This window comes from Rhea americana, unplaced genomic scaffold (genome assembly GCF_003343005.1).
Source record: "Rhea americana isolate MKP2758 unplaced genomic scaffold, rheAme1 scaffold_85, whole genome shotgun sequence".
NCBI classification, from domain to species: Eukaryota; Metazoa; Chordata; class Aves; order Rheiformes; family Rheidae; genus Rhea; species Rhea americana.
This window is the reverse complement of record NW_028187034.1, coordinates 2,132,088-2,147,578: the sequence shown is the minus strand read 5'-3', so window position 1 is coordinate 2,147,578 and position 15,491 is coordinate 2,132,088. Positions and strand designations below refer to the sequence as shown.

Sequence of the window (15,491 nt, the reverse complement as noted above, 5' to 3'; positions counted from 1 at the left end):
CCGCGACCAACGGGGGCGGGGCTCGTCGCTATGGCAGCGGGGCGGGGTACGCAGAGTGCGCCCACTCAGCCAATGGGAGGCACCGTTCCCCGGCTGGCACAGCCAGTGGGGAGGGAGAAGGCGACGAGTTGAAGGAAGATGAGATTGGAGCCCGCGAGCAGGACGGACTGACGGGCAGGCACACTTCCCAATCAGAGAGAGGGGGCTGGCCGGAGGCAACTCCCAGCCAACCGCAGCTCGCAAAGCTGAGGATAGGCGGCTCTTTCAGCCAATGGGAAGGCGCAGCGATGCAGCCGCTCCGTGGGGTCGGGGCCGAAGCTCCTTTCCTCCTCTATAGCCGCCCCTTCCGGCCGGGCCCGTGTTGCCGCCCGGAGCCGTTTCTGCGCCGCGCCGCACTGCTGCCGGCCCGCGCGCCATGGCCTACCCGGGGGAGGACTACGACACGGAGGTGGGCGGCGGGGGCCCGCGCGGCGCGGCGCGGCGCGCGGCCCGGGCTCCCCGCGCTCACTCGCTTTCCTCTCTTTCTCTCTCCCCACAGGCCGCCTACGACCCCTACGCCTACTCCAACGACTATGACATGCACACGGGTGAGGGGCGGCCCACGCGGGGCCTGCCGGCTGCTCGGCGAGGCCGCGGGCCCGGGCTGGGCAGGCGCCGCCTCCTCACTGTGCTTCTCTCCCCTCAGGAGACCCGAAGCAGGACCTGGCCTACGAGCGCCAGTACGAGCAGCAGACCTACCAGGTGATCCCCGAGGTGATCAAGAACTTCATTCAGTATTTTCACAAAACCGTCTCGGATCTCATTGACCAGAAGGTGTACGAGCTCCAGGCCAGCCGCGTTTCCAGCGACGTCATTGACCAGAAAGTTTATGAGATCCAGGATATCTATGAGAACAGGTACAAAAACATCCTTCTCACAGGGAGGGGTCTTTTTAAACTGTGTCAAGAGCAAGCCCATTCTTCAAGAGAGCATTGACATGTTGTTTTAACCCAAGAAAAACATGACCTGAGCTTTGATTTGCTTCTGAGGAAGAATACGTACTTTTAGGCCATTAGCCTAGCATAAGTCTAGGTGAATAGTGATGTATCTAAAAGAGAATATCTGCCATGTTTCTAAGGGGCAGGCAGCAAAAAGTGACCCTACTAGCCCTATCTAGCCAGTATTCAGGAAGCCTTTACCGTGGCATTGTTGTATCTGTTTTCTACAGATACTCCCCCCCCTTCTTGTATCTGTGTTACCTTACCATAAAGAGTATATGGGAGTAATGTATATGACAGTTCTGTGCTTTAGGGATAAACTAAAGGCTTTAGCTGCTTAGGCTGCCATTCTTTGCTTCAATGACTTACTAAAAGGAGATGAAGTTCTTTCATCAAGTCCAAGTCTTCCATGTTGTAATCTCCATCTCTGATAAATGATTTCTAATACCATGTGTTCATCTTGTAGCTGGACAAAGCTGACTGAAAGGTTTTTTAAGAATACTCCATGGCCAGAGGCAGAAGCTATAGCCCCACAGGTTGGAAATGGTAAGTATTTTCCTTTATTTTTTAAATGAAGAAGCAAGATAAATCATATTTGATATATGAGAGAGCAGGTAGGTGTACAGTGTTGCTGCTTTCTGATCTGGCGAATTTTGTTACTATGTCAGCTTCTTAAATAGATATTTAGCAAGAAGTCAGAACTGAAAGAAGTGTCCTTTCATGCCTTTCCTTCCTAGTGTGGCAGTAGGAATGCCACCAGTGTATTTGAGATATCTAGTTGCCTAGGCCTTGTGCCTTGCTGATGTCCAGTTCTATTGTGTTTTCCAGATGCTGTTTTCCTGATCCTATATAAGGAGCTGTATTATAGACACATCTATGCCAAAGTCAGCGTGAGTGTTTGTCTTTTGATTGCCTAATGGTTATAAGCTGCCTTCTCTTTACCATAAAACTTGCCAAACCTAACTGCTACTGCAGCATCAATGATTCTATAATTTTTGCAAAATGAAATTATGAGTTGTATTGTCAAGTTGTTTTTAGGGAAGCCTAAACTTGCATTTTGTTAATTTAGTAAGAATTCACTCATTATTGAAAAGCAAGACAACCGTCTTTCTGGGATGTGTTATGTGTCTCCTGAATCTTGGTTGTAAAGCGTGTAGTGCTCCATGATAGTTTATACAAATAAGAAAATCTGGTCTTATTTTGAGGAGGCGATTATATGACAGTTTTATGTCACTGACACCAAATGTTGTGGTTAGTGAGTTAAGGAAGAARGAAAAATTGGAAGATAAGTGAATTTTCTTCTTGATAGAGCTGTAATTGTGACACCCATAGATCAGATTGTGTGTGTCATTTTGTGGCTTTTTATTTGTACGTCAAAGTAGCAGGTGGGTGAGCCAGGGTGTCACAAGAGGAGACTATGTTATTTGTGAGTAAAAAAACATACGGCTTCAGTGTGCCTTTTGGAGAGGGAAACTTGGCCACTCAAGCAGTAATAAGTCTTAAAAACTGAAACAAAAAATGAAAAAAAAATTAATGCTTTTTTTAAAAAAGCTATTTTTTAAAGCTAACTTGAATTCGGGGGAAAATCAAAGTAGTTCATGGTTGTTTGAGGAAAGAAGCTGAACAGGTGTGTGATCTATGGTTTAGGTGTGTGATAACTGCAGTTTTGCTATGGACTGGAGGATGGAGAAATGGAGACTTCAAAAAGGCTGCTCTGTTAACCTGAGTCCAAGCCAGGCTTTAACAGGAAAGACTGGATTCTGGAGCTATGTGTTAAGAGTTCTCAGACTGCCMTCGAGTGTCTCCAGGTGAAAAAAGGAAGATGACTCTGGAAAGAGTGATTCCTTAACATGTTTACTTGTCTTTCAAAGAGTTTGGAGCTATTGACTAGAAGCAGAATTGTCAAGATTTGTTAAGGCTTCACATGAGAGCAGAAGGCCAGAAAACTGTGAAGGGTAGTAATAAGTTCTTGAGTCTGTACAGCAGTGAGGAGGACAAGGAAAAATGAGGCATCCCAGTTGCCGGAAGTTTGAATGCTTGGTTGTATGTATTAGGAAAAGCAGCCTGCACATGGAAAGTCAGAACTTTTGTATGGGGCAAGAGTGATAAAATCTCAGGTTTCTTGCGTGGTGCTTGTGGGCCTGGTTGAACATCAAGATATTGGCTCTAATATTACTGGAAAAAAACATCTACTGATGTGATTGTTATCTGTCCTTCATATGCTGTTGCCCATGAATTCATTTCTGCTGTCTGAAACTAAACAGATTGTATTGACTTCTCATTGCAGGGGGGGCCCACTCTGGAGCAGAGATTTGAGTCCTATTACAACTATTGCAATCTCTTCAACTACATCCTCAGTGAGTTGCTGCAATTCATTTCTAGTTTGTGAATTTTGGAGAGGGAGAGTGTGCAGGATGAAGGGGGGTTGAAAAAGAACTAGAACACGTTCAGTTATAGAGCATATAGGGGAAGCAGTCTGTGAACTTTCTGTATTTTTGAGATTGTTGAAGGAAGAGCGCTTAACATCTATGCTTTTAAAAATCACAAAAAATCTAAATACTTTCAGGACTTTCTGAAATACTTCTAAAATAAACTTATATCGCTTCCTGTTTTAATGAGGGTTGGCAAAAGGAAACACTTATCTTTATTAATAAAGAAAATGAGGCCGCAAGTTAGGAGAAGATTGCTGCAGCATTTCACAACTATTTGCAGTTGCTGACTCTCCTTGGGACAAATTTAAATGTTGGCTTCCTGCCGCTCTTCTCACAGAGAATAGATCAATGAGGATAACCCTTTAGAATCTGAGCAGCTTCTAAGAATCACTCCTGCTGAGTAGTCCCACTCCAAAGATTATACCCCTACACTAATATACTTAAAAAATGGAGGTAGCCAGAGCTGCATATTATCTCCCTGCTGGAGACTTCATCCATTTGATGCCTGCAGCTATTATTCTTGCTTAAGGTATTATGCCTCTCATCTAACATTTATGTTCTTCTATAGATGCTGATGGTCCAGCTCCTCTGGAACTGCCCAACCAGTGGCTCTGGGATATCATAGATGAATTCATATACCAGGTATATGACTGGGCCATTTTGGGGAAGCCTGGGGTCTGTCAGAGCTATTAGATTTTTCCATCTCCCCCTTCTCTGTGATTCTTGTAGCTAGGGTATCACTATAGGTTGATAAACTTTTGATAGGCACTGTTATTAGTAGGTTGCCTGGTAGCTGAAGCAGTTGTGGACTTGCTGTTTTTTAAGTTACTGGGCACTGTTTGAGGAGCCCTGGGCCGCTATTGACATTTGTTTGTGACATGTATACTAGTTTGTTGTTGTTTTTTTTGTTTTTTTTTAAACTCGCCTTCATCTCTGCCTGAGTTTTGCAAAGCCACCTGACTGAAATCTGCTATAATCATAAAGATCCTATTAAGATACTTGTTCACACTAGTTCTATTGTGTTCTATGGTTTTACTCTAGCTTTGTATTTCTTAGTCACTGGGACCTTTATGCTTGCACTGAGAGATTACTGTCCTTATTTGAAATAATCCGCAGTCTGAGATTTTGATGTTAGGGAATATTTTTCCACTTATTGTTCTAAGTGCAGTAATTTAGATCTTAAATGTTTTTTTTCCTCTTTTTTCCTCTGTAAATTYCCTTCTCTATAACCTCTATCATAGAGGTGCTTGGAATTCCTCACAGTATCTCAAGTGCGGTCTTCTCAAGCTTATGTAGAAAAAGATGTGTGCATATACAGATACATCGTATTTACTTGGTGACTCTCTTTGCTACCTCTTCAGACAGCAAATTTATGCCCTGTTGCCCAGCCCAGTTGTCTAGAGATCCTTCACATCTTGGTTCTATTTTTTGGCCTCAGACTGTCTCTGCACTTTATCAAATTTTCGCGAGTCCCTTTAATGCTGKTATATTTACCTTCTTGGTTGCCAGGTGATCTCAAATTAAGACTCTTTAATGTGACCTGTAGTTTATTGTACTGCATTTGCATGATCAACTTATCATCCAGGTGCACTTAGATGAACATTTCCATGCTAGCTTCTCATTAGCAAATATCTCCTTTTCTTTTTCCCATAGTTTCAATCCTTCAGCCAATACCGCTGCAAGACAGCTAAGAAATCCGAAGAAGAAATTGACTTCCTTCGATCCAACCCCAAGATCTGGAATGTCCACAGTGTCCTTAACGTGCTGCACTCTCTGGTGGACAAGTCCAACATCAACCGACAGCTGGAGGTCTATACTAGTGGAGGTGAGGTAGCTGGGTGATAGCAGGCAAGACTGGTGTCTGTTCTGAATTGCTTTGGTTTGACCAAACTCTGGCTTTCTTTGGGAGCTGGATCAAACCCTTAGTGGATATGTTGGGAAGAGGGTTATCTTGGTCTTGTTATTTGAGATGTGTTGATGGTTACACTTGAGACCTTGCTCCCTTTTCCTGTGAACAAAGAGCTTGCTCCTTTGGAGGAGAGCATCATGGTTCTTTATTTCTAGGTGATCCTGAAAGCGTGGCTGGAGAATATGGTCGCCACTCCCTCTACAAGATGTTGGGTTATTTCAGTCTGGTTGGTCTGTTGCGTCTGCACTCTCTACTGGGGGATTATTACCAAGCTATCAAAGTTCTGGAGAACATTGAGCTTAACAAGAAGGTAGTAAGACATGTTGTAAAACCTTCCTTTGAAATTTCTCAAGTGCCTTTATTCAAATATGCTCCTGAAAGATTGCCATAATGAATATTCTAGCTGACAAGCTGTTTTTAGCTGTTGTAGGTGTAAGGAACTTGTTTGTAGGAGGAGCTGGAAGAAGTGTCTAGTTCCATTCTCGTGCTTGTTGAACACAGCTGGAGCTTTGACACTTAAATCAAGCCATATGATGGCTTGTTGCATGCGTGTTGCTGTTGTTGCATATATGACTATCTTTTTAGGAGGTTTGTTTGCAGGAGACAACTTTCTTATGGGGAATATTAATTGAACCATAAGTGATAACACAGTACAAACTGGATACATTGTTCCCATCTTAGTTAAAGACTCCTTTCTTTAAAAGATTCTTGACCCACTTGTTCTCACTAAGCCCACTCACTTTACAAGTGCTCTCCCTAGAGCTGGGTGACATGATAATAGTGGCTATCAAAAGTCCAGCTGCAACACAGGTTGGCACAGATCCACCTATGTGCTCTCTGGCACAGGGTATAGACTGAAATAGAGGGAAAGGGAGCAAGACTGAGCAAAGCAATTTTAGGCACAGGTCAGGAGTCCTACTTGCAAGAAGCTAGAACTGGAAAACCTAGGAATTGAGATGATCAACTAAAGCGCAAGGAGGAAGCTTTTGCAGGGAAGGGTGGGAGGTAAGATATTCTGCAGTGACCTTCTCCCTTTATYTGTGGGACTGGAATGGATGCAGAGGCAGCTGGCTTCTGGGTAACGAGCTGTTCAGGTCAAAGGTGATTATCTCCCCTCTAACATAGCGTTGTTAACATCCATCCTTCTCAGAGCATGTACTCTCGGGTGCCTGAGTGCCAGGTGACCACCTACTACTACGTGGGCTTTGCCTACCTTATGATGCGGCGTTACCAGGATGCTATCCGTGTCTTTGCCAACATCCTCCTCTACATCCAGAGGACGAAGAGCATGTTTCAGAGGACAACCTACAAGTATGAGATGGTAAGAGCTAGAAAAGGCATAGGTTTTCCCAGAAAGAAAGGCTGCTGCCTTCTTTCCTGTCTCTCCTCTGTCACCTGATAACCTACATCTAATAGTCTACCCTTATCTTCCTGGACTGTGCTGCTGATGGTGACTAGGGGTCCTATGACCTCTTTTGTCATATGTAGCGAATTTTTTCCTGGCTGTTCTACTCATTCTTTTGGTTGTTATGTATGCTCAACTACTCCTGCTCCATCTGGGCTTTCACTCTGGGCAACTTTGTTAATGAATATCAGCTGCTAGTGAGCTTGTCAATGTTTCTTCAGATTCAGTCCTGGTCAAGTTCTGCATTTCAGGCTACTTCCATTGTCATACRCTTCACAGACTGTTTAAACTCGGTGTGACTAAAGCAAAGCTCTTGTCTCTTTCTGTCTAACCTGTCTCTGATGTTCATTTGTCCCTTGCTTCTACTATCTCCTTTTCATCCTTATATTTAAATTTTAACTTCTTGCATAGCCAAATCCCACAATCTCTAATTCCACAATGCTTCAAAAATTTCATRTGTTTCATTTTAGCTGTTCAGCTGTCTATTTCATCCCACACTGAGATTTTCCTAGTGTTTTCCTCAGTGGTCTTCCTGATAACTGTTCCTTGCCAAGTCTGTTTAGGATGTGGCTGTTAAATTATCTGCCTTTGTTAAGCTAATCCTCTGCCCTTTCTTGCACCAAAGCAGTCTAACTTGCTTCTGCCTTTACAGATTCTGTATAGCTCTGGATTCATTCATTCCACTGTCTTTCCCTCTTTTTTTTCTTTTTCACCGACGATAGCCTTGATATTTGTGCATCTGCTTTGCACAGAAGTGCTGKTTTTTTTGCATTGTCTCTCTTAACCATCAGGACCATCAAGGCTTTGGGTAAATGGTCTCTCTCTGAAATAATGCAGCTCCCAGCTCTTTCATGCACCGTAAAGCCTGAGCACATTGACTAGTTAACAGCTTCTCCTTTCTGTCTCAGATAAACAAGCAGAACGAGCAGATGCATGCGCTCTTGGCCATCGCCCTCACCATGTACCCCATGCGCATAGATGAAAGCATCCATCTGCAGCTGCGAGAGAAATACGGGGATAAGATGCTGCGCATGCAGAAGGGTGACGCACAAGTCTATGAAGAGCTCTTTAGTTACGCTTGCCCCAAGTTCCTCTCTCCTGTGGTGCCCAACTATGACAACGTGCACCCCAACTACCACAAGGAGCCCTTCCTGCAGCAGCTCAAGGTCTTTGCTGATGAGGTTCAGCAGCAGGCCCAGCTCTCCACCATCCGTAGCTTCCTCAAGCTCTATACCACCATGCCTGTGGCCAAGCTGGCTGGCTTCTTGGACCTCACAGAGCAGGAGTTTCGCATCCAGCTGCTTGTTTTCAAGCATAAGATGAAGAACCTGGTGTGGACCAGTGGCATCTCCGCCCTGGATGGGGAGTTCCAGTCTGCCTCTGAGGTAGACTTCTATATTGACAAGGTTAGTATGTGCCCCTTACCAGCCTGTACCTCCACCCAGGAAGCTCTGGAAGCGGCAACGCCAGGTTTGGGTACAGTATATGGGAAACATCCCTTTCTTTGCCATGTGAAGTGGTTTGACTGCCCACGATGAAGCTGTAGCGCTGTTTAATATGAGTGTCAATAGATGAACAGTGGTGGGAAGATATAGGCAGCTATGACAGTCATTGCACCCAAGGGAAAAATAAAAAGTTCCTAAATATCTTTCCCTAGGCTAAGGGAGCCTTTTGTCTGCTCTCAGGAGATGATAGCTGGGTGACAGGTTGTGCTGTCAGTGTATCAGGTGGGATTGTCAGCTTTGTAGATCTCCACCACATCTCTCCTTTACTTAACAAATGAGGTATCTCAGCTGGCCATGTTGTGCCTCCATTTTTCACTGGAGCGGCATTTAGCCCTGTCTTCTCTGCTGGAAACCTAAACTCAAGATATGATGTAGTCACCAGCCTGGTCTTAGAGCTCGGAACAGTGCAGAAGGCTGTAGGAAAGTCTTTTAGGATGTTGTTTTCATTCCTCAAAGAGGATAGCAGCATTAGGTTTCTTGCTGTCTGCCAGACAAGGAGGACTAATTGTTCCAGGCTTGTGGTCCTTAGAGCAGACCTCTTCCTGCAAGGCCTCATTCATGCTTCGTCTTCCCTGTTCTCCTGAACCAAACTGACCTGTGACTGATTGACTTGCACTGCAAACCCAGCTCTCCTAGTAGATGGTGCTGCTCTTACCGGTTAGTAGAAGGAAGCAGAGCACGAATCAAGGCTGATGAAGTTTGACAAAGCATGTCAGACTGCTGCAAAGAGGGCTGAACTTAGATGGAGAGACTTAAGAACATGAGAAGTGAATACAGTGTGAATTTGGGACACATCACAGGCAAGGGTAAAGGGAAGGCAGTCCAAAGGGAACTGAATGAGGTTGCTCTAGAACTAGTACAGGTCAGGCACGTGATTGGTGCTGAATCAGGGCTGGAGTGAAGCTCCTTTGGTTGCTCCTCCCATTTGACAGGGGTTGCTGTCTCCCTACTRGCCCTGTCAGTCTCCTGACTTAATGCTGTTCCCTCCACAGGATATGATCCACATTGCAGATACAAAGGTTGCTCGACGCTATGGGGACTTCTTCATCCGCCAGATCCACAAGTTTGAGGAGGTGAGATCTGGGCAGGAGAATCGTGTAGCTCTGTAGAAGACATATGGGGAAGCTTAGGGCTCTGCAGGACCTGGAGGAGAAACAGTGGTGCAAGACAGTCAGCTGGGCAATACCTTGTGCAGGCACTGACCACAGGCAGGTCGTTTAAGCAGCAGCTCGTGGCCTCTGAGGAATGCTAAGTTCTTGCATGAGAGACATTCATCTAGCTGAGCCACAGTGAAGAAGGAGAAGGGTTTTACTATGTAAGGGTGCTGATAATGGGAGCAAGACTCAGCCCCTTGGTGGGTGAAGAGAGACACAACTTCCAACAACCTCCTGACTGTTGGTCTATGTCAGGTTCTCTTTCCACACGACTCGGATATGGTCTCTGGCTCCCTTGTCAGGGCTCTGCTGTCAGACAGAGCAGTGTGGCATTCCTATCAGTAACTGGATCAAAGTCACGTTACTGCCCTCATAATTAAGGCTGTAGAAAGTGGCTGTAAAGGTTTCTGGGGCACCAGCAACTTCAGCCTTGTACTCAGCCAAGAGACAACACTTTGTCACTGTTCTACTCTCCCAGCAGAGGCTGCTGCAGGCTGGAAGTTTCTGCAGCAAAATCTTGAGACATGGGGATATGAGCTTCACCTACCTAAGGGTTACYCTGTTATTCTTCCTCTGCTAAATGTTGGTACCCTGTCCCCAGGTCTTCCTCTACTGTCTTGGAGAGGAGGAGGGAATTCTACTAGTTCCCTTCCTACCTCACTCACTGTCTGCACCTTCATGAGAGCCCTTTTGTAAATGAGTTGGAGAGCAAAAAGCAGAAACGTTGGATTAAGGCTGGAGGGTGAGGGGGAGCGGTACTGTCTGTCAGTTGTGTATTTTTCTGACCGCTGTTTTTTTTTTTTTTAATTACAGCTGAATCGAACCTTGAAGAAGATGGGTCAGAGACCCTGAAACAGTGAGCGTGGTGATCAGGCTGAGCAGAGAAGTGGGTGGGAAAGATTATTTCCTTTGCTCTGAGGGAAGGGAGCTCAGGATTCCATCACTTCTAGAATATCCTATGGCTCTGAAGGTTTTTATACTTAAATAAGCAGGTTCATTTGGCTCAAACCATCCTGCAAAGGACAAGATGTGTAATAAATGAGTAAAGTTTTCCTGGTGAGCATTCAGCATCTGATGCATTCATTTTTTTTTCCCCTTTATGGAAGAACATAATTGCATCTGGAGACATGGGTAGCTAACTGCTGTTGGTTTATGCTCTCTTTGCCCTGCATTGTTGTGGGTAACAGTGGGGAACAGATCTACTTCCATACTTTGTAAGGCTCTGCACAGAATGAACAGGGAAGACTGCAGGATTGATTAACAGGAGAATGTGAGCAGTTCCACAACATCTCCACGGGATATTGAAAGACATACAAGCCAATGTTTTTTCTTTTAGGTATTTTCCCACCTTGAAGTAAACCTCAGTTGTGGCTGCCTTCTTAGAAGGTTGAACTTTTGTTTCCCATACCATCACCACCTTTTTTTGCTGCTATTGAAAAGAAATGCTCCAAAATGGATTAATCCTTTTGTTTTTAAGGAAGGGGAAAAGACTTTTTAAAAAAACATTCAATGAATATTAGGTTTGGTTATCTGATCATATCTTGCTGGAGGCTGTGGTTTATTTTAGTATATGTGATGCCTAAGTCCTAGCACTTTATTTAATGGAGCTTACAGCTTCTCCAGGAAACATGTCCTGAGGGCATTTCACTTTGTTAAAACCCTTAAAATGCTTTGAACCTTTGGATGCTAATTTTCCCAGTTCTCTAGCCACCTTAGATTCTTCCAGGCAAGACTTGCAGTGCCTTAAAGGTGAAAAAGCAGCTGAAAACTAATCCTATAAAGGAGACTCAAGGACTTGTAGATATTGGGGAAGAGAGATGTAAAGAATGAACCACATCTCCTCTACTCTCCACACCCTTTCTCGCCTCTCTTTTTGCAGAATGCCTTTAAATAGTTTAGTGTTTGAGTGGAAGCAACAGGTGCAAGAGAAACCTGTGTGTGTAATAGGAATGCTACACAAAGCATGCTTCACATACACCATCTGCCTCTTTGTACCCCTCACTTTCATTCCTTTACACTGAGAGAGGGGTCTTGGCAGTCCAGCTTTTCTTCGTATGTGATTCTGTTTAGAAGTCAGGAATAATTAGCCTTTGTTAGATAATGTGCCTTTGTTTGAACGAGGCTTAAGTTTCTAGTGTCCTAGATGCTGTTGAAAAGTAAACTGCATTTCCCATCGCAAAGTCCCATAACTGACGTGGGCAGGTTACAGACAGCAGTGAGATTAAATGGGCAACTTGTTGGCTTTCTGCCTGCTGCTGTTAATGGTATGCATACTAAGAACTCAGTATCTCCAATTTTGAAAGGGTTGAAGCAGCAGTAGAGATTTGAGGCCAAATCATCAAAGAAATATTCAAGGAATGAAATGCCACTGCACTGCAGCAACCTATGGGAGCTGCATGACATACCTTTGAAAATATGTCCTTTTTATGTCTGGGTATGTTGACCAACAGCAGCACAGATTATAGGCATCAACAGCACCTCTCCTTCAGTTGCTTTCTTATTACTCAAAGCTTTCACAGAATCTTTCCCAGAAGTTGTGCTAAGATAGATGTGATATACAACAGAGGAACCTCTGGGAGGGCAGTATCTCTGTGATCAGTCTAGTTCATACCATAGCAAATGAATCACAATGCGTTACAGGGAGTTAGTCTGTTTTTAATCTGTGATTGGCATGCTGGGATTACAGGCTTTCAGTGCATGTATGTACCAACCTTCTAAGAGTTACGTGATGTTCCAAATATGTGAATATGATGCTGCTTCTGTTTGTGTCTGTCAAGAGTGGCTTCCCAGGGACGTTTACAGGCAATCTGCTATCCAGTGCAGCTGGTCTGACTGACTCTGCGCCTTGTGTTAGGGCCTACTGAAGGTTAACTGACTGGGACTGGYACTTGTGGAACAAAGCCAGGAGGAGCTGCAGCTCTCTCACAGGGCAGAAAGATGGGCTCAGCTAGGCTCGGTGCCTGGTACTGTTTGAAGCTAGAGGAATGCAGGGTGATCAGCAGCTTCCCACTGCCCGAACGGCATGCTGCAGGGAGGAGGGGTGGCTTTGTTACACTGCCAGCCTTGCCTGCCAGCGCAGGGTTTGGACAGCAGTGTGCTTCGCTGGGGAGGTTGCCTCAGGCAGTTCTGGTCAAAATAGTTTTAACAGAAGGAACCACCATACACATTTTGTGGCTTCACGTTCCTGAGCTGTAGTGGTGAAGAGAGTGCTTCTGTGGAGGTGATTACAGACATTGGAAAAGACAGTTAAGAAAGTCCTGATTCCCTGATTCTGTTCTGCATCAGGAAGACTGTCAGGCAGGTTTTGGGATGCTGAGCAGATCATTACAACAGCATGACTGATTCCACAATGCTTCCTTTCCTTTCTCTCTACGTAGTATCTTTTCTAGCAATTCACAGCTGTGGGCCCTGGGTGGGGAGGCTGCACAAACCATTCAAATGTGCTATACACCCCAAAGGAAAATATATTTTTCACTTTTTACAGTTTTGGGGCCATGCAGCAATAGCAGGAAACTGAACAATGATGGAATAGAGTGATAAACATGAGATTTGGTGGGAGAAGGGAATATATAGCCAACAACAATAAAAAAAAAGTTCACAAAAGGGGGATACTTGTTGATTTGGGATSAGCAGCAGCAAACTCAACATTTGCTGTGCTCCAGTGGAAATGCCTTTGCCTAAGTAGAAATGAAAAAAAMTGTAGCAAAAGAGTGTAGTTTTTAATAGTATGCTTTTTTTTTCTTGTAAAATCATCATACTAAACATTCAAGCCAGCTCTTCTGACAATCCATCTTCTCAGTGTCATGGGTTCCTGAGATCATGTCACACTCTTCCTCCACTTCTTTACAGGGCTTCCTGTGAGGTTCAGCCTACAGTTCCCAGTGTCCTGATATTCAAAGCCCTCACTGGCCTGCTGCCTACCCCTGAAGTCACCTATGTCCTGTGTGTACTTTACTATCTGATGTTTTAATGTTCTCTGCTGCCACAGCATATGCCCCTAGGAATGCTGAGAACTACTTCTGTCTAGTGCAGTCTACATCTAAGCCTGAACAGGATCCAGAAATTAGATTATTTTTTCTTTTTAGCTGGAGTTAAACTGGAGTTCAGTCTGAAAAATGTTTTCAGTTCTTGCTTGCATTATTCTCTCCCAGACCCCACTCTCCTTCAAAGACTGGGCACAAAAAAGCAATGTTTTCAACTTTCTTCTAAACCATAGTTTGGCAACCTAATGCAGTTCCTGAGCCTGAGGGAGCTCAAACTTGCTTTTCCCACTACAGTACCCTGTCCATCAGGTAGGAAGCAGCCTTTGCTGAGGGCAGTCTCCTACCTCCTCAAAGCAGGCCCCTGTGCTCTAAGAACTCAACCTTCTCTGAACTGGAAAARGGGGAAAAGCTCTCTACCCAGCCTGCTGCAGAACTCACCTGGAAGCAGAAAATCTTTATGTCTGTTTCTGCTCCCAGGAGCTTTCTTATGTTTATATTGTTTAAAAAATAACCTTAACAGCAGAGATTGAGGCTGTGACTCCTGTCAGGGKGTTCCTACTAACACTATTGCATCTGTCACTCTTGAATGTCATGTCACACCTACAGCACAACTGAAAATGAGTTTCTCTCCCTGAATGTGGCCAAGGCTGGCGACTGACTTTTTTTCTGAGATAGGTAAATTTGAATCCTTTTGAGCTTCATAAACAGAAGGCTTTCTGGTCAAATAGTTGAGTGTCAGCAGTTAGATGAGATGCCAATATGGGATGCACCCAGCAACATGAGCCCTGCTCAGGTGTTTAGTGATTCCCTACATTGTTCTCCAAAATATCCCTGGCTAACACACCTAACTGGGGGTAGAGATGCCCAGATTTGTCCCCTTCTCCCCTGTGTTTTCTACCACGTAGATCTTTGCTGGATCCCACCCTCAGTGCCTGACTCTCTCCAGTGCATTTCTAAACCAAGTCCCTGTACCTGATGCAGGATCTTGATATTGGTCCAGGGGCCCAACACCAAAGAGTGGCTGGTTCCAGCCTGCGCAAYCCTGCCAGATCCCCACACCACAGACTTCTTGTCTCCTCCAGGGACAGGATGCCGTTCTCTACTCCTGCAAATAGAGCGGACAAACAATGGTGGGACTGCGCTGCAAGCGGTCTGCTTTGGGGAGAGGAAAAAGGAAAGAGGGACGCGTGCGTGCCAGATGTTAGTCATGTTCCCTAACGTACTGCTGGAAAATGTTCAGATACCACAGTGATGAGAGCTGTATCAAAGCCAGATGAGAACAGTGGGAAGCATTTACCAAGAGCGAGATCTGGGATGTTACCGAATAGTCTCCTCAGGAAACCAGTGGAAGCCCCTAACTTGGACAATGAGCAATTAATCCTGCCGGAGGATCTCTCYGAGCGTACCTCTGAGACCTGCCCAAGCTTGGCTAGAGCAGGCCAGCCAAGGGGAAGCTAGGGAGGAACAGATTTATTTCCCCTCTGCGATTCCTCTTCTAGAAGGACCTGTGGCCTGGGCAAACCAGTGCAGTTTGCTGCCCTCCCCCCTCCTTCCTGTGCGCCCCTGCGGGCCGTCGAGGCGGCACCGCTCGCTGGCTGGCTCGCGGCGGGCGGGCGGGCGGCCAAGTGGGGCCGGACCCGCCGCCTGCCTAGGGCATCACCCGGCGTCCCCTCGCTCTGCCCCAGGCGTCTCGCGGCTCCAGGGCTCGTGTCCAGGCTTGCGGGTGATGGCGGGGCGCTCTCCGGGCGGCATCTCCGACGGCTTGGGGCAGGCGTGACTCGGGGCCGCCATGTCGTCCTCCGCGCCTCACGTCGCCGCCGGGAGCCCCCGAAGCGCGAGCGGTCCCGCGGTGCGGCGCGGCCCACCAAAAACCCCGCCGCAGGGGCCGTGCTCCCCGCAGGGACCCGGGCAGGCGCCATAACGCCCGCCTTCGCCCCGGGCCGCGCTCGTCGCTTTTCCCGCCGCRGCTGTAGTAGCCAAGAAGGCAACCGAGAGCCCCGCGCTGGCCCCCACGCGGAAGCCTCGACTCCCCCAGCTCCGCGGAGATTTCGCGACCGGGAGGGGGACCGCGGTCGGCGCTCCCCCGGCGCCGGGCGCGGCCTCCCCGCCCGGGGCGGAGCGGTGCC

General features: G+C 46.2%; 1 protein-coding gene and 1 long non-coding RNA gene across 2 annotated transcripts; one reads left to right on the top strand and one right to left on the bottom strand.

The window, feature by feature from the left end:
- Positions 1–326: 326 nt before the first annotated feature.
- EIF3L (eukaryotic translation initiation factor 3 subunit L) lies at positions 327–10,445 on the top strand. Its single transcript, XM_085323608.1, has 13 exons — positions 327–448; positions 539–587; positions 686–896; positions 1,444–1,523; positions 1,806–1,867; positions 3,265–3,334; positions 3,978–4,051; positions 5,063–5,234; positions 5,474–5,628; positions 6,469–6,639; positions 7,632–8,129; positions 9,221–9,301; positions 10,196–10,445. Exons 1-13 carry the CDS (start codon positions 416–418, stop codon positions 10,232–10,234), a joined length of 1,695 nt encoding a protein of 564 aa, XP_085179734.1. The 5' UTR covers positions 327–415; the 3' UTR covers positions 10,235–10,445.
- On the bottom strand, positions 4,939–15,459 carry LOC146585131 (uncharacterized). Its single transcript, XR_014898062.1, has 3 exons — positions 14,338–15,459; positions 12,995–13,059; positions 4,939–9,371 (listed from the first exon to the last, which is right to left on the bottom strand). It is a non-coding gene; the product is annotated as an uncharacterized LOC146585131 (long non-coding RNA).
- Between the last annotated feature and the right edge of the window lie 32 nt (positions 15,460–15,491).